The 23,380-nt window shown below is 34.5% G+C and overlaps 1 protein-coding gene across 1 annotated transcript; it reads left to right on the forward strand.

The window, feature by feature from the left end:
* The first annotated feature begins 3,825 nt into the window (after window positions 1-3,825).
* LOC110735055 (putative disease resistance protein RGA1) lies at window positions 3,826-21,812 on the forward strand. The gene is made up of 2 exons (XM_021915183.1): window positions 3,826-5,911; window positions 18,935-21,812. Exons 1-2 carry the CDS (start codon window positions 5,689-5,691, stop codon window positions 21,535-21,537), a joined length of 2,826 nt encoding a protein of 941 aa, XP_021770875.1. The 5' UTR covers window positions 3,826-5,688; the 3' UTR covers window positions 21,538-21,812.
* Window positions 21,813-23,380: the final 1,568 nt, after the last annotated feature.

A 23,380-nucleotide genomic window follows, 5' to 3' on the forward strand; every position in this document is an offset into this window, starting at 1 on the left:
CTAATTGAACACAATTATCATTCCCTAAGCCAAATTTTATTAACCAATTACAATTTCAAAAAATCCCAAATTAATTTTTACTAACATGAACCCTAATTTTTAAACTTTGAATTTGAGGCTCAATTCATAAGTGATATTAACAATTTAAATGATACAGAAAACAATTGGAAGATAATTACGACATCAATTGCGAAAAATACACCTAATAATTCATGATTTTTGCGAATTAAGTGTAATATGCATACCTTCTTTCAATTTCTCTAACAGTCGACTTTTTAAAACGAACACAAATCTGGAAATTTAAATGCTAGGATTGTTAGGATAGAGCAAATTTGAGGATTTGGGGAGAAATTCCCCAAATTCAAGCTCAATAATTCAATGTTCTTTTTTGAGAAAAGAAGATGATAGGTTTAAATAAAGAGGGAAAATCTTGATAGATTGGGGGAAAATTCAAAAAGTAGCCATTATGTTGGGCCCCACATTACTTTTCCGTCACCGGAGTTGGGTTTTGGTGGGAAAAACCAACATTATTTTATTTCTGAGGTGGTAAAATAAAACTTTAAATTATGTAGGTGGTAAAAGAAAATAAGTCGTTTTATGGAGGTGGTAAAAGTCAAAATTTCCTTTAATTAATTATTAAAAAAATTTAAACAAAAATCCAACCACCCAGCCACCTCCTTTCCCCTCCCCTAAACGTACGCCGCACCCTCGACGGCGATGGTACGGCCGACGACCAACTTTCCCACCGTCGGTCGACCCACTTTCCCCCTAATTCCAACCTCCCCCTTCCCCCGTCGCGACATCTAGCCTAGCCAAACCCTAACCCCTACCACAAAAAAAACCACTCTAATCCACACAACCACCACGAAGCCCACTGAAAACACCACGAAACTCACCCCTTCCCTTTCTCAGACCCCGATAACCACCTCCCTCACCTTTCGAAAAGCGCCCCCCACCCCTTCCCCTGCATAAAAAAGTGTCCCCAACGAACCCTGCGTCGGGCCGTGTTGTTCGTGTTTTGGTTCGGAGAAGGGAAGTTCGGTCGTGAAGGGCTGGTCGGCCGGCCCAGGGGGTTGGGGAGAGTTTGCTCGCCGGGGAAAGGCAGGCTGACGTGGTGGTTGTTGGGGGTTACAAGGGGGTTGCCTTTATTTTAATCTAAAATTAATCACTAAAAAAACAAATTTAATATTTAGATCAGACCAATTGCCTGACGACACGTGTCATGTGTAACCAGTTTAAAAGATTTCAGGTTTTTATTGTCTTGTTTAAAATTAACACCCTCTAATGGTTGTAATATTCAAAAATTCTCAAAATATTGTATTTTTAAAAAAGAATGACCAAAGGTTCTATTATTTTTGGCAATTTTTCCTATGAAAATGAAAAAAGTCAAACGTGTCAATTATTTAGGATTCAAGGGAGTAATTGTTTTAGTTTATATGCCTCGGATTATTATTGCATTGGCGATTGTTTGTTTTATATAATTTTGGATATATATATATATATTATTTTAATATTTCTAGGGTAGGAAAATAATCTATCTACAAAAAAAACATGCTAATATCATTAAGCTAAGTGACACATGTTAACTTCTTATTGAAAAATTTCCTACCTAAACTATTTTGACAACATTTTTTTACTCTATTTTTTTCCTCCCAAGTTCCAAGACAAAATAAATGCAGTACTTCTTTCAAAATTAATTAATGAGATTATGATTACACTTTTTTCGAATAAAGAATTAAACTATTTTTTTAGCAATGTCAAATTTTAAACCGAAATCGTTTAACTTCTCGAAAGTCGAAACTGACCGACCAAAATGAGAACCGAACAAATTAAAAATCGATTATTTGAAACCAAAAATTGACTCAAATCAATCATATTTTAGTAAACTCGAAACTAAACTGATCAGAATAATGTCAAACTAATTGTATAAGAACCGAACCCGTTAACGAACAAAACCAGTTCTAACTACATTGAAATAGAACCGAATCGAAAAAGAACCAAACCATTGTTAACCCGAAATCGTTTGAACCGGGTTAAAAACCGTTTACACCAAACCTTTAACAAACCGCAATCCGTCTGCAGTAAATTGTTCACAAGTTGGATTGTTTATAAACCGAGTTGCATATAAACCGAAGCCGAACTGGTTCTAAACTGAACCGTACCCAACGGTTTTATATAAATTGGTAGCCTTAGTTGAATTAATTTTGTCATCTTAATCTAAACATATGAAATATAAAGGGGAGATTAAAATCACGTTATAGGAATTTTAAATAAAATCTAATTTTGCACACATGTTTACTACAAAGTACATTATTATTACTAGAGTATTGGTTAAGTTAGTAGTTAGTTCATTATTTTACGCATAACTGATTTTAGAATTTGTTCCTACATTAGATCATTACTTCATAAGAGTTGGTGTATGAGGTCAAATTTCAACCGAAATCGTTTAACCGCCCGAAATCAGTTGTTCCAATTGAGAACTAAACTGATGAGAAACGATTTTTTGAAATCAAAAATCGACCCGAATCGTATATTAGTTAACCCGGACCCAAAACGATCCGAATAATATCAAACTATATAGACCTGAACCAGTTCTAAACCGAACTGTTATAAAACCTAACTGAAAAACAATCGAACCATTGTTAACCCGAAACCGTTTACAAACCGCAACCCGTTTGTTCTGAATCGTTTATTACCTGAATGGAATTAAAATTGCTAAAAAACTGAAATCGAAGTGAACTAATAATGTTTTGAACTGAACCGAAACTAACCTGTAGGTCACTCAACCTGATTTCAAGCTGAACCGAAACCAAACTATCAAACCGTTTTGATCGTGCTAACTAATTAAATAAATAATAATTATTTAATTTATATAACGCACGGGACTAAACTAGTTTACAAAATACAATGAATAATATACATATATACTCTAAGAATCTAAGGTACACTAAGTAAAGGAAAAGCAAAAGGATACGGAGTAAGAGCAAAGAGAAAGGAAAGAACCTAAAATATATTAAAGGAAAAAGAGAAAGAAAAGGATAAAAACGAAAAGGGAACAAAGGATAAACTACCAAAGCGAATATGGATAACAATGAGGCAAGGAAAGGATCAAGTATGCTTGCTTGCATTGGGGGCCATTCGTACCATGTGAAACAAGATTGGTTTGAAAAAATGGCACATTTTGAATACAAATTCTTAAATGGACCTGGTTCAAACAAATTTATTGCGGACCACTAACATTAGAGATAGTATGATTGTTTTATTAATAAAAAAAAAGGTCATTACATTAAAATAAAGGTTTTTATGTTGAAATAAAAGCGATTGTGACATTATAAAAGATATAACAGATTTGTAAACAGAAATAACATTATAGGTCACAAGTTTTAATAAAGGTTACTATGTTAAAAAATAAGGATATTATGTTAAAATTACGGTCACTATGTTCCAAATAACGTTAGTTATGTGTGTATATAAATCTCAGGTCCACGCAAGAATTTCTGCATTTTGAAGTTTTTACAAGAAAAATTAGCTCTAATTAATACTCCGTATTAAATACACACCTTTTTTTTAATTTTTTTTTTAAACTATCCAACACATCACTCTGATCAACAATCTTAGTAAAGTAAAGCATAAAGTTGAGAACTAAAAATCTGTACAATTAACTATCAATGAGTAAATTTCATAGAGAAGGTAATTAAAAAGATACAGTAATAATCAAAACTTTCCTCTTCTTCATCAACCTAAAAAAGTAGGTACTTAATTAAGATTTTTTGTTGTTATTTTTCAGCAATAACAGCAAATAATTCACATGTGAATCCATATTAAGGGTAAAATCGTGGGACAATAAGGTGGAGACATGTGCGTGTCCATTGTAATGAGTTCAAAAAAGAAAAATGGTACTTTCTCCGTGTTTTAATAATTATTTTACTTTAATTAACATACAATTTTAGGCATTTTAATTAACTTAAATAAAATATAAGAGGTATGTGGGGTAGTTGAAGTATTAAAATTAGGTTAATAATTTGTTGTAAAGTAATGAATGTGAGAGGAAATAAATAATAAAAAAGATGAGTAGTGAATTTGGGTAGGAACCATGAATGGAAAAAAATAATATAATAAAATGTAATTTTTTGTCAAAGTAGGGAGTATGTGTAACACTCGTTAAATCACGATCGTATTTGATAAATGTAAACTTATTAAAACACGGAGGGAATAATGATGATTTTTTATTTTTTATTTTATTTTTTTTATCCTCCATTAATGGTGTAAAAAGGCCATGAGAATGAGTGAGAAAGTGGGTAGAGAGAGAATGTAAAACTATTTTTTGATCATTGGTGAGAATGCTCTTATTACCTCCAGTTTTTTTCTTGTTTTTTTGTACCTTAATATCATACTTACACTTTTTTTTTATTTTTTTTATTTTTTTACTAAAGACAATTAAATTAGTTATGTCGGTCAAAGTGTAATTTATAAAAGAAATAGAGGGAGTTTAAATACGAGGATTCCCAAGTTAATATTTGTGAAGGAAATGGCTCAAGTGGTAAGCAACTTGATGTCGCTTAAGAGAGGTCTCGGGTTTTCATTAGCCTCACCGTAAGCATAAACTCTTGTTGGGAGACTCACCCACCATAAGCCAGGTGTGCGACTTGGATCGGATCCGGCTGGAGTCGGAGCTAAGCTCTGGTGAACCGGGTGGGCATCCTAAAAAAAGATAGAAAATTCCGTATTTGTTTACTACATGACATCTTGGTAAATAAATATACAAATTTATCCAATCATCACTACGAGTGTGGGATCCATTTTTTAAGAAATACTTATTGATTGGAAAATTTGTGAGAAAGGTCCTTTGAAGTGGTCGACTTTGTGAGAAAGGTCTTTATATAAAAAAAAGTGGCAAAAAAGGTCCTTATTTCCCATTTAGGTTGTAAGGAAGGACCTTTGACCAATTTCCGGTAATTGACTTCATTTTCCGACTAGTAACTATCACGTGATTTTAAAAAATAACTTTTTATTTTGTCTTTTTCTTCCTTTTCCCTCCAATTCCAACTTACCCCTGATTCTTTCCCCCTTATTTCTCCTTCAACTCTCTAATTTATTAATGTGAATAAGTTACTTCGTGAAAACTAGGGCTCGCAAATTAGAGAGAGAAAGGAGAAATAGGGGGGAAGAATTAGGGTTAGTTGGAATTGGAGAGAAAAAAGGAAAAAGGGAGAAAAAAAACAAAATAAGGCCGGAAAATAAAGTCAATCATCGAAATATCGGTCAAAAGTCCCTCCTTACAACTGAAATGGTATATAAAGACCTTTTTTGCCACTTTTTATAAATAAGGATATTTCTCACAAATTCGAGCAGTTAAAAGGACATTTCTCACAAATTTTCTTTAATGATTTATTTACGACAATGTCGTGTGATTATTTATTTGAAAGATAAACTTGTATTTTCAATATGAATATTTAGAGCTCAACGGCTGACCAATTCAAACATAAAATTACCTTCTAGAAAAAGCTAGTGAGCTACGAATGAAGTTAAGAATCAAAGAGTTAACCTTTTTTTTTTTTTTTTTTTTTTTAATAATCAAAGAGTTAACTTGATTCCTCAAGAAAAAAAAAAGTTAAATATCAAAGAAGCGAGAGTTGGAAAACATAATCTTATATTTTTCCATAAAAAAGGCAAAAAAGTAGGAAAAGAATGGAAGAAGCAATGAAGCTAAGGCATGATGTTTGGGAAATCAGAAAGAAATTAAAAAATGATGAAAAAACTTTGTCACGTGAGAGTGGGAATGATATGTTGCATAGTTTAGAAATTATTGAAGGCAAACTTGAAGTTGCGGAGTCCGAACTTCAAGTACCAGGCGCAGTTCTAGAGGAAAGTCTCAAAGATGTGCTCTCTAAATTGAAATCCTTCATCGAAGGTAATTAATCATCTATCTTATCTACTCTTCATTTTAGTACGTATCGTTTAATGACAGTGGTGAATCTAGATTTTTTAAAATAGCATGGTCTGGGTAGCACCAAACTACCGATCACTAAATTGTTACGTCTAAATAAAAGATTCGTTTAATCAATTTCAAGCTTGTTCATCAGATTACAAAAATATATATAAAAAATACCTTCAAATCCAATGTATGACCATATATCCTATAAACACAAGCAACCTATACTAAGAAAGGCGGTAACCAAAAAAAAAAAAATCACGCTTGTCAGGATTATTTATTCTGTGTTTTTATTGGAATACTCCCTTTATCCCTTTAAAGAGAAATGTTTGTAGCATACTTGACCATTATAGAAATATAATACGAAGTAGTTTGAAAACTTGGATGTTAAGATAAATCAACAAATTACGTATTAATAATTATTTTTGTATATTAGAAACAAAATGATCAAAGTGAAGATTTTGAATATTATTATTATTGAAATTGTTTTAATTTTATTGATTTGAACTTAATTTTATCAATTTTCTATTGTATCTGTCAATAACAATTATTGACTTTTTTTAAAAAATTAATTTTAATGTGCAAAAAACATGCCTAATGTGAGTAATGTTGGATTTAGGGGTGTAATTAATATCCCATGCCTCTTCCCACTATAAAAAAAAAAATTAAATAAAAATTCCCTTCATCATAATTAGAACCTTAAAGATTGTTTCATTTGATTTTCAAGATGTAATTTATTTAAACATCATATATCTCTAAATCTAGACATATAAAAATTAAAAAAAAGTATGAATTAAAATGAATCCAATAACATCCTTTCGTTTAAGAACTTTGACGACCATGTAAAAAAAATTTACAACAAAATTACTCCCTTGATTTTTATAAGTGCGCCAAAGGAATGAGCACAAAAGTGTAGGAACTCTTGTATTTTAGCATTAAAAAAAAAATGGAATGTCCTTTGCTAATACAAAAATATTATTTCGTATAAAGTAGAAGTGATGGTTTTTTTATTTAAAAATAAATAAATTATATATCCCCTTTAAGTATCAGCTAGAGCACTTGCTATATCAATAATTCTTGGTTTTTTGTTTTTTCTTATGAAAAATTTTGAGAGAACTTTTATAATAGTGTACGAACGTTTATACATTTAAAATATTTACTTATATATGTGCCTCTATTAAAAAATTTGAGAAATTCTTTTCTTTTGTCTAGTGGCGGAACTAGGGGAGGGGGGGGGGGGGGAGGGGGGGTGGGGCTTGGGGGCCATCACTACTAGAAAACAGTCAATCAACGACGGAAAAAATCCGTCGGAAAGGATTGTCGGAAGACCTTTTGTGGGTATTTTGCGATATTCCGTCGAAATAGACCTTTCCGACGGATTTTGTTCTGTCGGCGCTTTTATCGACTTTGAGTGAAAATCCGTCGCAAGGTTCCGACGGAATTTTCCGTCGGAGTGGGATATGTTCCGACGGAAATTCCGTCGGTGGGGGAGATGTTCCGACGGAATTTTCCGTCAGAGGCGGGATATTCCGATGGAAAATTCCGTCGGAAAAAAAAAAAAAGCCCCACCCCACCCCCACCACCAGCCCACCCCCTGCCCCCTACCCTTAACCTCAGACCACCACCCACAATACCCCCACAACCCAGATCCCGACCCACAAAACCAAAGCCCACCCCCCTACCCTCAACCTCAAACTACCACCCACAAAAACCCCCACAACCCAGATCCCGACCCACGAAACCCCCCTAACCCACAACTACCCACAACCCACCACTACTACAACCAAATTCGGACAACCACCACCTCCACCCAGAATAAAAAAAAACGAAAATTCAAAAACAAAAAAAAAAAAAAAAAAACGAAAAAACAGATCTAGTACGCAAATTGAATAATACAAAATTGAATATGCAAAATCAAAATCCAAAAAAAAAAAAACAAAAAAACAGATCTAATACGAGAACAGAAAAAATGAATATACAAATTAAAAAAAAAAACAGATCTAATAAGCAAGTTCAATAATACAAAATCAAAATCCAAAAAAATAAAAAAAAACATGAAAAAAAACAAATTATACAAATCTAAATCAAAATTAGAAAAAAAAAACAAAAAAGTCAAAAATTTTTTGTCCAAATGCCGGTTACTCAGTTGTGGGTCTCGATTTCTCAACCAATCCCGTGAAGCTCTGCCCGCATGTCGGTGGAGAACACTTCTTGGTGGTTGTGTTGATGTCGGTGGAGATAGTTTCGCCAGTGATGATTGATAATTATGCGAATTTTGACGAAAATCCGAACACCCATAGCAAGTTTTTACGGAAATTGAGAAAAAAAAAACCAAGATTAATTTGAGATTGAAAATGAAGAGGAAATAGAAGAAGGAGAAAGGAAAAAATAGAAGGAGAAAGGAAAGAGAAGAAGGAGAAAGGTCATGGAGAAAGGAAAGACAAACAAAAAAAGAAGAAGGAGAAGAGAGGAGAGGAAGGAGATGAGAGGCGGAGAGGAGAGAGAAATGAGAAATCCGGGATATCTAGGTTTTTTTTTTTTTTTTTTTAAAAAAAATATTCAAAAATCCGTCGGAAGGGCATTAAATTCCGTCGGAAATTTCCGACAGAATTCTCGAAATTAATAATTTCCGACGGATTTTTTTCCCTCGCTATGTACAGCTTTCGATGGAATTTTCCGTCGGAAGAAATTTTCCGAGGGAATATTCCGTCGGAATCTGTAAATCCGAGGGGAAAAAATTCCGTCGGAATATTTCCGAGGGATTTTCCGTCGTAACGTACTTTTTCCGACGGAATTTTCTGACAGACCCTAATTATGTCGAAAAAGTTCTAAAATTTCAACGGAATTTTGGTCGGTCGGAACAATTCTGTCGGAAAATGACCTATTTCTAGTAGTGCATGGCCACCCCCTTGGTTTTGATTATATATTAAATGAAGCAAAGATTTATGTTGAATGCATCATAGTTGAGTTGGTAGTAGAGTAAAGCAATATATTTGGAGGTCACAAGATCGAGACTTGCTCCTCAAATTTTAAATTTTTTTTTGTACAAGTACTTTGTAGAGATTTTTTTTATGAGTATTTCATATACTCCATCCATTTCGTGATAATCGCAACACTTTCTTTTTTACATCCGTTTCATAATAATTGAAATACTTCCTTATTTGATAAGGACCCACTACTATCTTATTATTTCTCTGTCCTGCCAACTCTACCTACACTACTTTTTAACTTATCTTTTTTTATTATCATTTTTCTCTTATACTAACACTTACATATATCTAACTATATTTTATAGGAAAAATGTAAACTAATAATCCCACCTTTAGTCGGTCTTCCATAAACAATCCCACCTTTTGAAATTCCAGAAATAATCCCACCTTTAACATGGATCTTCCATAAACGATCCCTATGACCTATAACCGGTTAAACCGGTCAAACTTTTTTTATTTTTTTTAAATTCATCTTCTTCCACCTTCCTTGAGTTCCTTCTATGAATTGCCACCAAAATTACCACCGGTCCACCACCTCCTCAACTCCTCACTTGTCATCGGCCACCACTCACCCAGCCATCACCAATCGCAACCCTCACACAACACCACCAACCATAAACACCTTTCCACTCCTCCACCAGCAAGCCCCCTAACACCCACGCAACCTCTAGCAGCACCTAAAGGCTAAAGGCCGAAAACCCCACACCCACCATCCACGACTTCTTCCGCCGCGATTCAACAAACCCACCCTCCAAACAAAAATCCCACACATTATCGATCCTCAAACGCAGCGTCGCACAACGCGCCACCACTGCAGCGCCTACTTGCAGGCCGCTGATCCTCCATATCTAACAACTACAACATCAATTCACACCCACAAATCAGCCCTAAAATAGGTAAAATAATGCCCAAAATTAAATTAAGAAGGAATAATTGGGGTCGATTATGGGCTTTGGAGCTTGCAAACTCCGTCTCAAGCCCCCATAAAACCAGACCCATCCCTGAAAAATCAACCCCCAACCATGACAAACTCCATCCCGATCCCAAAATCCCCACCTAGCCCTGAAAACTCCCCCCGAAAACGCCCTAACCACCCTAAAAAAACCCCTTTGTCAAGCTTCCGATTGGCTGATTGATTTGTTGGGGAAGGCAGGGGCAGGATGAGGAAGGGAAAGGGGGTCGTTAGGTGGCTGGTTTTTTTTTTTTTTTTTTTAATTTTTAAAAAATAGAATAAACCAATCAATAGTCAACACGTGTCTTGTAACCTAATAAAACCGGTTAGCAAAACAATCCAAGCGGTCAAGGTTTGTTAGTGGAAGATCCCTATCAAAGGTGGGATTGTTTCCGAAATTTCAAAAGGTGGGATTGTTTGTGGAAGACCGATTAAAGGTGGGATTATTAGTTTACAATTTTCCTATTTTATATTATAAAATTCATCTTTTGGTCACTACCCTATAATTTTTCTAAAAGCTTGTACAACACCTAGTTTTGCGATTATTATGAAATGGAGGGAATAATAAGTTATAGCACAACCCTAGGCATTAAATTCCCTTTTCCATACATTTTCATTAATTTTTTTAATAAAACTTGGTCTCACTATTTTTCCACATCATTTGAATATTATATCTGTCCATGAGATATTAAGACATTTAGTTGGCCCCCCCTAATAAAAAATCTTGGCTCTGCCCTGCTTTTATCTTACTCCGTATTACATTAAATAAAGAAAAATTTGTCAAAAATAATATAACAATTTGCCAAACATTCTAAAATAAAACAAGCTTTTGGTACAACCTTTAATATGCATCTGCTCAAAATTAGAGGTGATCAATACCGGCCCGACCCGAAAATAGGGCGGGTTTGGGCAAGCATAAAAACGCATTTTTAGTTAAAAGCCCGAACTCGGCCCGAAAAAGCCCGACAAGCCCGCTACTTTTTTGCGGGTTTGAGCATGACATATCATGTTAAGGCCTGACCCGACCCAATTTTTTGATCACCTCTACTCAAAATAGCAATAGGTTAAACCAGACACATGTGTTACATTGTGCTTGGTTTGGTTTTAAAAAAAATTATTAATAAAATTTATATAAAGTGTTTTTGTTTGTATAAACCCTTCTCCACCGTACAACCCCTAACCATAAACCCAGATCCACTTCCTAGACCACCCCCTCCCCCGCCGGATGAGCATAACCTACGCAATATCATACAAATCACACCCCGACGCACTCATCCAAAATCCCCACCTTAGCCATCGAACCGTGATTGCTTGGGCGTTAAATACATCTATATCGTTAAAATACACCTAGTCAAACAACTTAATTAGCTACCATAATTTGAACATAATGACAAATAGGGTCATTCTTCCACCGAGAAGCGAACAAGAAATCCAAACCAATTTGCAATTAGAGTTGAGACAAGGGTGATGTTTTTGGTATTTTTATTTATTAATTAAACAACTAAAATGAAATTGCACAAATAAACTAATTAAAAAGGAGATGAAACAAGATAAGAATGCACTAGGGGAAATGGGGGATCTAAGCATAATAATTCAATCACTCGAACTACAGACGACCGACATAATCATAACCATATCACTTCCGCACACAAAGACATGCGAATTTCCAACTCAATTATTTCACTCCTGCGCAACTAATCAAGCAAGATATTGGATAAATTATGCTTTTACCTTGCTCATTCTCGCACAACTAGCTTAGAAGCAATAATACACAACTTATAAATTAGCTAGAATCAATCGAAGGACTTAGACCCATTACCCACCATCACAAAGCATAAACAATTAATAATCAATCAATCATCACTATACTCTTCTCCTCCTCCCCTAGTTACAACCCAGCCTAAAAATAAAAGATTAAACATGATAACCAAAGAAAAACTAAACACAAAGTAAAGAGACTAGGCTAGATTAACAAAACTATTAAGATCTAAACAAGGATTAACAACTCAATTAACAAATAAAGCATAAACATTAAACTAAGAAAAACAAGTAAAATAGAATAATAAATGAAAGCAATAAAGAGGAGAGAAGTTAAGAAATGCTTATTGAATGATGAATCCTCTTTCAAATCACTTTGTCACCAAACAATTATCCAATAGCTTTAATCTTTCTTTGTTTCCCTCACTTTCTCTCTCTAATAACCATAAACTATTCCTAATCCTACAAACCTAAGAGTGAAAAAAATAAAATAAAGAGGCCTAATCTAATTAGTTAGGGACTAAGAGATAAGAGAATAATAACCCCAAAAAAGGGTATTTATATTACAAGCCTAAATAAAAGAATTAAACTAAAAAAGGAAAAGGAAATAAAAGAAGTAAGAAGAAAGATGAAATGTAAAAATAAAATAAATAAATAAATAAAAAAAACTACCACGTTTTTTTTTAGTTGACATGTTTTGATTAAAGTACTATTCACACATACACTTCTTTTTGACCGTTTTTTGTGGTGTAAACGTAATAAAAAAACTATAAACAAGTTGAATCTTGTTAATTAGATTCATCATGATATCTATTTTTTCGTTAATTGGTGGTTAAAGATATTAATGGTTGAATTTGTGCATTGCCAAACGTGACTAAGGAAACATGTCAGCCATAAAGAAACGGAGGAAAAGTATAAAACAAAACCTATCAGACCCTTTATCCCCCTCTTTGATTCTTTTGGTTGCTGCCACTCACCATCAGTGGCGGACCCAGGATTTTCCGACTGGTGAGTCACAATCGATAATCAAATATGTAAAAAATTTTTTTTACCAAACAACCAAATAATAGTACTAAAAAATACATCCAAATATTCAAACAGTACAAAATACAACCAAATGTTCATATAATACTACAAAAGACAACTAAATAGTAATGCAAACTTATTACAATAGTTCTCGACGAGTTTTCATGTTTTGATATCGATTCATGATATCTTCCATGCTAGCATTCAAAAACAAATCATTCTCCAAATAAGTAATTAAACAATCATTCAACATTTGATCTCCCATGCTATTTCGTAGTTTGTCTTTCACTTGCTTCATGCCAGAAAATACCCTTTCCACACTTGCCGTTGCGACAGGAAGAAGCAACACCAACTTCAAAAGTAAATAGACCCTATCATGAGTTTCAGACAATCCCGTTTCAACCAATTTGATTGAAAGATCACTAAGACCCTTCAAATTCCAAAACCTTTCATCTCCTCTAACAGAACAAATGTAACTATCAAGTGTATGACCAAAGACTATCAATTCTGAACTTGGAAATTCATTAGGATAGAATTTTGCAAGCTTAATCAATTTTTCCTTATCAAACTTAGAAAAACGATCCATAGGACTCAAACAAGACATACACACAAGTAGTTCTTTAGTTATTTCGGGAAATCGATTTTCAAGTTCTTGCAACTGAAGATCAATGACACCAAAAAAAACTTCAACTCGAAAATGATGTAGATTAGACACTTGTGGGCATTTACCTCTAAACAACCTCCTCCCGGGAACAACATATTTAGCCTCCATATCTGGAACTGCAATGTCATAGTCACCAATAAAAGAAATTACCTTTTCCATATGAGAATCCCATCCTTCATCTCTCATTTTTTGCAAATTAGTCTTGGTTACATTAACCATGGCCATTGCATTCACAATGTCTTGATCGTGCTTTTGTAAGGCCACATTCAAAGCATTTGTTATCGCAAATATACTAACCATGAACTGTGCCACGAACACAAAATCAAAGGACATCAGAAGATTTGTAAGTGTTTGAGCTCTATTAGAATCTATTGTATCAGATACTTTTGCAATATCCTCAAGAGAACCAAGGATTACAGGGAATAAATCAAGTACATTCAAGATTGTCTTGAAGTGAGATCCCCAACGAGTATCACAAGGTCTACCTAATCCACGTTCTTGATTTAAACCTGAACCCGTTTCAAGTTCACCTAGAGACAATGCATCCACCACTCTTTGAGCTTGATTTTCACGAAGAAACTCTTTCCTTTTTGGTGAACCCCCCACAAAATTCAAGAGAGGTGCAAGTACATCAACAAATAACCAAGCACAATCTGAATTCTTTTTAGCAAGTGCAACTTGAGTTAATTGAAGTTGGTGAGCAAAGCAGTGGACAAAATAAGCTTCTTTACACTCATTCTCTATAAGAGTCCTAAGGCCATTAATAGAACCTTGCATATTACTTGCCCCATCATAACCCTGACCCCGTACTTGAGAGAAAGACAAAGAATGCTCCATTAATAAGGATTCAATAGCAGTTTTGAGAGTCAAAGAAGCAGTGTTTACAACATGCACAATACCAAGTAAACGCTCACACACTTCTCCCTTTCTATTAACATATCTCAAACAAAGAGCCAATTGTTCCTTGTCAGAAACATCAGCGGACTCATCAGCAAGGATAGAAAATAAGCCACCATCAATATCTTCAAGCATTGCTTTAGTGGTCTCTTTTGCACATGCATTTATGATATCTTTTTGGACTTTAGGAGAAGTAAGTTGACAATTACTAGGAGCATTTTTGAAAACAACTTTAGAATATTCAGGATTACCTTTGGAAATAAGGGATAAAAGTGAAAGAAATTTACCTCTTCTTAAGGAACTTTCTTTTTCATCATGACCACGGAAAGGCAACCCTTGGAGTAAAAGTCATTGGATAGATTCAATTGAAGCTTCAAGTCGCGTCCTATATGCATTTGTACTCTCAGCGGTTTGTTTTGTTAAGGCTTGTGTGATGCTTGAATTTTGTTTCTTGAACAAATCCATAGCTAAAACAGCATTATTATGTGCACTCAAGTGTTTACCGACATGTTTTCTTATTAAATCCGATCGATTCCATGATTTGAAACCATCACTAACAAAAGCATCACCTCCAAAGGCATTTTCATCCTTGAATAGATAACAAGGGAAACAATATGCAACATCCTTTTCCACACTATACTCAAGCCAAGTCCAAGTATCAAACCACTTAGCACAAAAGCGACGATTTTTGCCAAAAATAGAAGTTTGAGGAAATGTAAAGTCTTTGGGCCGACAAGGCTTTCTTTGAATGTAAATTCTTCTCACTAAATCTCTATCATCTTTATGAAATTGACTCATTTTTCTCCTCTTTCCTGGATCTTGTGGAAGATTAGCAAATTCATGTTCACTTAATCTTTCTCCAAAGATTGGGGCATTAGGAGAACATTGGCCTTGTTCATTTTGAGGGGAATTTTGAGTTGAATAATGAGATGGAGATGAAAGTTGCTCACTTTCTTGAGGTGGAGTTATAGTTTGTTCATTTTGTGTTGGATGTGGAAGAGAAGTTGGAGTAGGATTCTTTTTAGCAAAGAAGCTAGTAATGTTTTGCATTTCATTTGTAGTACGTTTTCTCTTCATTCTGAAATTTGAATAATTATTGAACTAAATCAAGCAATATTCCCCAGAAAAATTATTTGAATAAATATTCAACTAAATGGTCTAAATCAAGAAATTTCACATAATGACATAATCACATAAACAATTACACAAAACACAATTACACAAAACAGATTTCACATAAGTAATAACTAATAAGTTCAAGAGATTTCAATTACACAAAACACAATTACACAAAACACAATTACACAAAACACAATTACACAAAACAGATTTCACAAAAAAAATCAATTGATGATTAGTTGATTACCTACCTTGCGTCCTTGCTAGGCGGAGGCGAGCAGCGGAGCAGGCGGAGCAGCACTGCAATAGGGCCACGGGCAGTCAGCCAGCACCGCAGCACGGCAGTCGGCAGCACTCAAGTCTCAGGCACCGAGGCACGCACTCAGCAAGACAGCAATTCGCCAATTCAGCAGCACAGCCAACTACAAATTAACAAATCAACCAAAGTTTAAACCAAAGTTTAATAAAATTAACTAATTAGACTGAATTAATTTGAAGATTAGAAATTAAAAATAAAAATTAGAAATCAACTTACTAGCGAGTAGCGATTTCGAAATGCGATTATGCGACTATGCGAGAAGCCACGAAGAGGACGGAGTCCACGACCACCGACGTCCGACCACCAGGCGATTAGGCGAAGAGAACGGTGGCTGCCTGGCTGCCTGGCTGGGACGAAGCGAAGAGGCGAACGCCGCAAACTGAAGAATGGAGATGAGGCGAAGTCACGAAGAGAAGAAGGCTAGGGCTTGAAGTCTTGAACTGAATTCGTGTTTGGTTTTTTTGGGGAAAACTGATTTTAATTTTTTTTTTTTTTTTTTTTTTTTTTTTTTTAAAATAACTTAAAATTTTTTTTTGGGCCTGGTGAGTCACTTGACCCACCAGGTCTAAGCCCAAGTCCGCCACTGCTGGCATCATATCATCACTGTCAGATGTCTCAAATGCTTAATCACAAGATAAGAAAGCACTAGGGAAATTGGTGGATGTAAGCATAGTAATTATTCAATCACTCAAACTACGATGAATGACATGATAATTTTATCATAACAAGTGAATGAAAGTAGCCTAACCAAGTCATTTTGCACACAAAGACATGCGAATTCCCTACTCAATTAGTTTAATCCCGCGAAACTAATTGATGCTTTAGATATTGGATAAATTACACTCTGACCTAGCTCACTCTTACACAACTAGCTTAAAAGCGATACATAACTTGAGATTAATTAACTAGAAAAACCCCAAGGAATTAAACCAATTACCAACCATCATAAGGCATGCACAATCTATAATCAATCGTCAACATTTGAAATCAATCTTCACTATACTCTTCTTCTCCTCCCCTAGTTTACAACCTTGACTATAATCAAAGAAAAATTAAACACAAATTAAAATTAATAAGAGTAAGCAAGATCAACAAAACTATTCAGATCTAAACAAGGATTAACAACTAATTAGCATAACAACTAACAAACAAATAAACATTAAAACTAAGAAAAATAGGTAAAATAGAACACTAAATTAAGTGAAAGCAATAAAAAGGAAAGAATTTGAGAAATGCTCATTGATTGATGAATCTTCAAATCATTTTGTCACTAAACAATCATCCAAAAGCTTTAATCTTTCTTTGATTTCTCTCCCTTTATCCCTCTCTAAAAACCATAAACTAATTCTAATCCGGAAAACCTAAGAGAAAAAAATAAAAGAGAGAGGCCTAATCTAAGAGAGTAATAACCCAAAAAAAAGGGTTTTTATATTACAAGTCTAAATAAAAGAATTAAACTTAAAAAGGAAAAGGAAAAGGAAATAAAAGAAGTAAGAAGAAAAATAAAATGTAAGCAAAAAATAAATAAACAAAATAATATCTTCTGTTTTTTTGACACGTTTTGACTTTAGCACTATTCACACACTTCTCTTTGACCGTGTTTTGTGATTTATACATAATAAAAAAATATAATCATGTAGGATCTTGTTAAATTTGTCGCGATATATATTATCAAAATATCAAATTTATAATTATCGTTTATTGGCGATTAAAGATATTAATGGTTGAATTTGTGCATTGGCAAATGTGACTAAAGAAGCGTGCCAACTGAAAAGAAACGGAGAAAGTACAAAACAAAACTCATCAAACCCCCTCCCTGTTCGATTCTTTCGACTGCTCCCATTCACCTACACCAACCTCGCATTATCACAATCAAGCGGATCAAAGGCTTCATCACATGATAAGAAAGCACAGGGGAATTAGGGGATGTAAGCATAGTGATTCATTCACTCATACTACGTTACGATGACTAACATGATAGTCATATTAAGTGGACGGAATTAGCATAATCAAGTCACTTCTGCACATAAAGACATACGAATTCCCAACTCAATTAGTTCACTCCCGCAACTAATCAAGCTAGATGTTGGATAAAATACAATTTAGCCTACCTAATAACAATGCGACACGTTTCTAGGCTAATGTGTTTTTATAGGTTATGATCTTTTAATCCATTTAGAGTAGATGCGTGTCAAAGGTTATTTAACTCTAGAATATTCAAAAGGTCATTTTATTTGGAAGACTTGTGAAAGGACGTATTATTATTGTTGACAATTGTGACCTGAAATAAAGCGAAATTGTTTTATATTTAACTTTCTATTACATTAAAGAAAAATTGAAACCTCTGGCTAAATTGATTAATTATCATTACAGAAAAAGTTGTATTCATTTCATTTATTATATTCGATGCTACTTTGTATATTTTTTACACTTTCTATTTTAGTGTGATGCCTTTCTTATTTAATTCTTATTATATGTACTATAAATTTATCAAAATTTACATTTCTAGAACTTGATATTTTTTGTTGTTTCCTCACTATATTTAAATTAACTCTACTAAAGTTTTGAACATTGAACGTTACACAACATTTAATACATTTATTGTTTATATGAAAATAGTTATAATAAAACACCATATGATTAGGCATAGGACATTAGGGCCAATTACAAAAACTCTTTCCAAAATACTAGCCACATTGTGCGCATCAGAACCCCTAATTATATGTACATAAAAAAGAATAACTTGCTATAAATAGTAGTGAAAACTTACATTAAAACAGCCGATGATAGTCACTGGTTCAGGGCACTTGAATAAAATAGTGTGAGTATAATATTTTGCAGCAAATCGATTCCCTTATGAACAATACCCATTGAAATATATTTTCCGTATAAATTAGCGTACAAGATCAAAGTTTAGTAAGATTAGACAAGCAAATTAGATCAGATTAGAATGAATAAGTTCAAAAATAAAAAAGTTTAGATTAGAATAGATAATTACAAATAAATAAATTGAACTAAACATAATTTTAGTTCATTAATATTAATAATTTAATAACAAAACAACAAATTAATATTTAATAAGTTAACTTAATAAGCCCAACACCCTCAAGGGCGAATCGATGAAAGAGCGCCTCAGACATGACTAGCTATGGTGAGCGTACTGCGCGTGTTAGCCTTTCGGAAGTATGAACGTGATGGAATGCCCTTATTAAAAGAGGCTATAGTTTTATTTATTTATTCCGGTCTTTTGTTAATTCTTGGGGTGTCTCACATGTAGGTGATCAAAATGAAGAAGATGCTAAGAGTATCTTAGAGAAATTGTCACGTTGGGTGACACAAGAGGACTCTGTGTTGAAGCCTTTAGAGCAAGCTTTTTATGGTGGAATCAATGTTCAACATCTCATAGAGATGACTTTAAACTTCAACCTTGATCAACGAGTTTTGGCTATCCCAATCATTGGGACAAGAGCAACGGCTGCAGTTCAACGTGTTTATCACGACAATCGTGTTCGAAGTTCTTTTGAAGAAAGACATTGGGTGTGCATGTGTGACATGAACCATGGACATCCAAGTAAACTACTTGATCTAGTCTTTCGAAAGCAGACTTCTAATATAGACATCCTAAAGGATTTCCATTCCAATGTTGATGGCAAAAGATACTTGCTTATCTTAGATGGAGTAACACAGACTGGTCTTGGGTTTTTTCTAGAGGACTTGTTACGGGACGTTAGTCATGGAAGCAGAGTAATTTTAACTGCATCAAGTAAGGACAAACTTGGAATGTTGGAGCCCTTGAAGATGCCGGAAGGTGCCCCCATTGAATCAACTTCTATGCTACAAGAAGAAAAGGAGATTAGTAGCAAATACGCCGGTGCTTCAGGCCTTCTGAAGACAATTGCTTTCTTTCTTTCTTTTAAGCATACAGTACAAAAATGGGAGAATTTTGCTGATGATTTGATAACAAAATTACAAGATCTATCAGAATCTAGTTATTCAAAATTCAACCTCATAAGCTATGAAGATCTACAGTTGAAGATTCAGCAGTGTGTTCGTTATGTTTCATTGTTGCAGAAGGATTACGAATTTAGTAAGACAGATTTGATACATCTGTGGGCTTCTCAAGATTACTTATCAACTGATACAGGAAGGCCAGAAGAGTTGGTTGGTGAAGAATATTTTGAGAAATTACTCAATAATGGGTTTTTCTCTCAAGTCACTAGTAGAGATGGTGCTGTGGTTCAGCATTTCTGCAAGACGCACTACGTATTGAATGAGTTTCTCAAGAATGTGGCGAAAACTCAGTTTTGTTTGGGTGAGGAACCAACTAGGGAGGTTGATGATGCTAATATTTTGCACGTGAGCTTCGCTATTGAAAGTTCATGGGAAGCACCGAGTTGGCTGCTTAATGCTGGTAAATTGCAGTCCCTTATTTTCTTGCCAAGCAGATTACATAACTCGGTGAATGTCCCAAACTTGGAAGAAATCATTTCAAAATTGACAGGCTTACAAGCATTGGATTTGGTAGCAGTGAATTGTGAAAACCTTTCTCATTCCCTGGGAGAGCTTAAGCATTTGAGGTACCTCAGACTCGGTGTATCCTCAAAATGCCTCCCTGAGAGCGTCATAAACTTGTCATTGGTATGGTCATCTTCGTATTCAAAACCAGCCAACCTGGAAAAGTTTGATTACTTGCAGCCGCCTCATGGTCTCAGAAGCCTAGCAGTCTGCCATTGGAAGGGAGAAAATTTTCCCCTACAACTTATGTTTGGCAAGGCTGTTTTTGATAGCCTTGTTTCTATATATATCGAAGACTGTCGAGGATGCAAAGATCTACCATCTCTGAGTTCATTGCCTCATCTGAGATTTATTAAACTTTGGGACCTAAATGTCTTGGAATATGTGGAGCATGATGTTGATAGTGGCAACAATACAGGTTCTGATTCATCTACACTTAGACACTATTTTCCTTCTTTGGAATACCTGTTGTTGGCCAATTTACCAAGATTGGAACGATGGTCACGTAAGCAACAATACCCAATCCCTTCTCGTAATCTTACACTCTGTGTGAGCAATTGTCCAAAGATGTCATCGATGCCTCTGCTGCGAAGTCTTGTGTCACTAGAGGCACATGATATACATGTGAAGTTGCTAAAGCATCTCTTGTCAACTAGTGCAGGGCCGTCTCCTGGTGCCACGCTGAGGAAGCTGGAAATTGTCTCAGTTTCCCAACTTAAGTCCACTTTTCCAATCAGAAATCTTAATGCTCTAGAGTCCCTGGCAATCAGAAGATGTCCAGAACTCGAAGAATTGGTTTTAGGATCTTTGACATCTCTTCAACGACTAGAAATTCACGAATGCAATGGATTGGTAGACATTACTGTTGGAAACATGGACCAACTTTCTGCTCTTGAGACATTAGAAATCAAACATTGCAAAAAGTTGAAACTGTTAAACAGTTCAGAAGATTGGAAATGCTTCAAGAGCCTCCGCTTTCTGAAACTGATCAGTATCTTCAATTTAGAGTCACTTAAGAACGGCCTTTGTTCCTTGCATAAACTTGAGGGACTCTATTTGTATTCACTTTACGAACTGAGATCCCTTCCTGAGTGGATTGGCGACATCAAACAGCTCCGTTCACTTGCTGTTCGGAACTGCCCTTTCCTGATAACACTTCCTGAGTCACTTGGTAGCCTATCTACTTTGCAACAGCTTGATATACATTGTTGCCCAAAACTGAAAGAAATTCCGAAGTCTTTTGCTGACCTCAAGTCATTACAAAAACTTGTGATTCAACGATGTCCAAAGCTGTCCAAAAGATGCCAAAAGTCGCACGGACCAGATTTCCCTCTTATACAACATGTCCCTTACAGAGAATACTAGTAAGGATTGAGTATTCTTACTCTGTATATTGCTTTTTTCTCTTTGTAGTCACGCAGATCAAGAAGATAATCAAGTTACAATGTGTAAAGAAATATATTGTGTTAACACTTTGGTGAGATCAGTCAGATCACTGTTAGACTTGACCATTTGATCAAGTCCATAATCATGTTTTAGTGCCTATTCAAAGTGTATCTTCAACAGTAAGTTAATGCTAACCTTGAAACAATTGTAATAGTATTTAATTCTGAATATTACTGCAGTAATTTCTAACCTGAACCCCTGCCTAGTATTCTCACTTTTTGTTCTATGTTATTAAGGATACATCCAATTATTTGGCACCCACCCTTTGTTTTGAAATCTACTAATGATTGGCCTACTTAGTTAATATATATGTCAGATTATTCAGTTGTTCTACTATAATTACTCATATTGGTTGGTTAATTACGAAAAATTTAAAATAATTTTGCCCAATAGGCGTCAATCAAAGCGCACCTACTTAAGCATGTATAAATACGCTTGACAATGTATCATAGGAAGTTGGATTTGACATTTTAACCATTAGGGCCGGGACAATGGATAAATTAGGAGCCGCCAACAACATTTTAAGGAACTTGTAAGGCAACAACCAATTTTAATACATGAAGGTTACACCCCATTCATAATCCATTAGATTATTAACTTCATATGGGTCACGAACCACAGTTGGAGGATCTGGGACGATGATGGTACGAAATTGAATCGAGGGGTCAATTTCGCCTGTATTGGCCTCTACTCAATTTTTATTGCGAAAAGTATTATTTGCGATTCAAAAGACATAAAATCAAAGTTTAATTTGCTTTAAACTAACAAACTAGGTTGAATTTTTAATGCACATAAAATTTTAAATATTGTGATCACTTATTTATGTCTTCAAGATTAATAGAGAACCTACTTAATCCGGTTATCCAAATTATCTTATTAGGTGCGATTTTCATTTACGTATTTCCAATTAAACATGAAAAAGGGTGTTAAGAATAAATAAAAGTATATGACAAAATATTAAAAGCAACGTCATTATATTAATTAGCACAAATTAAATCATAAGCATGAAAATAATAAATATTAAAAATCCTGTATCATAATACTAACAAATTAAATAAGTTAAATAATTTACTTATGTTGCGCGTGCTCCTTTCAATTGTTATATCATGAATAAATTGTTAGTAACAATAAAAAAAATATTCCGTATAAATTAAATTGAAAGAATCAAATTAAAATAAAAAAAAGTTTAGATTTGTCCAAACTATCATAAATTCAACCTTTTACGCCTAGGTTTCAGAGTAGAATTCCAAGTATTGCAAAGAGATTTCAAATTATTTGAAAGAATAAGGATTAAGAGTATCAAAAGAGTAGAATAGACTGTTTTGCGGAAGAATTAGTGTCCGAAAACCTAGAAAAGAGTTCGGTATTCATAGGCTAGGTGACGGGAGGGAAATAAAAAAGGAAAAATAAAATTAATTGCCATGACACGGAAAAAGTATCATGACACGTTACTATGCACCGTGGCACGACTTGGCGTGTTGTGGCGCAGTGCTTTTGGTAAATTTCACTCATTTTTAAAACTTCCAGAACTTTTAATCAATTACTCGGATTAAGGCATAGATTATATCTTTGGAAAGATCTTGAAGTCTACTTTCCATCCCAATTAGAACTAGGATAGGTCTTGACTCAGTTGAGTGCAAGGGTGTTGGTTTTTGGCCGAACTTAAGTATTTTCCTCATATTTTCTTCGGTATAAATTAAAATTGGGCTTGTGATATATCGTTGGAAAGCTTATTTCAGTAGGCGAAAAATGTAAATCTGCA

The sequence above is a fragment of the Chenopodium quinoa genome, unplaced genomic scaffold (assembly GCF_001683475.1).
Source record: "Chenopodium quinoa cultivar QQ74 unplaced genomic scaffold, ASM168347v1, whole genome shotgun sequence".
Lineage (NCBI taxonomy): Eukaryota > Viridiplantae > Streptophyta > Magnoliopsida > Caryophyllales > Amaranthaceae > Chenopodium > Chenopodium quinoa.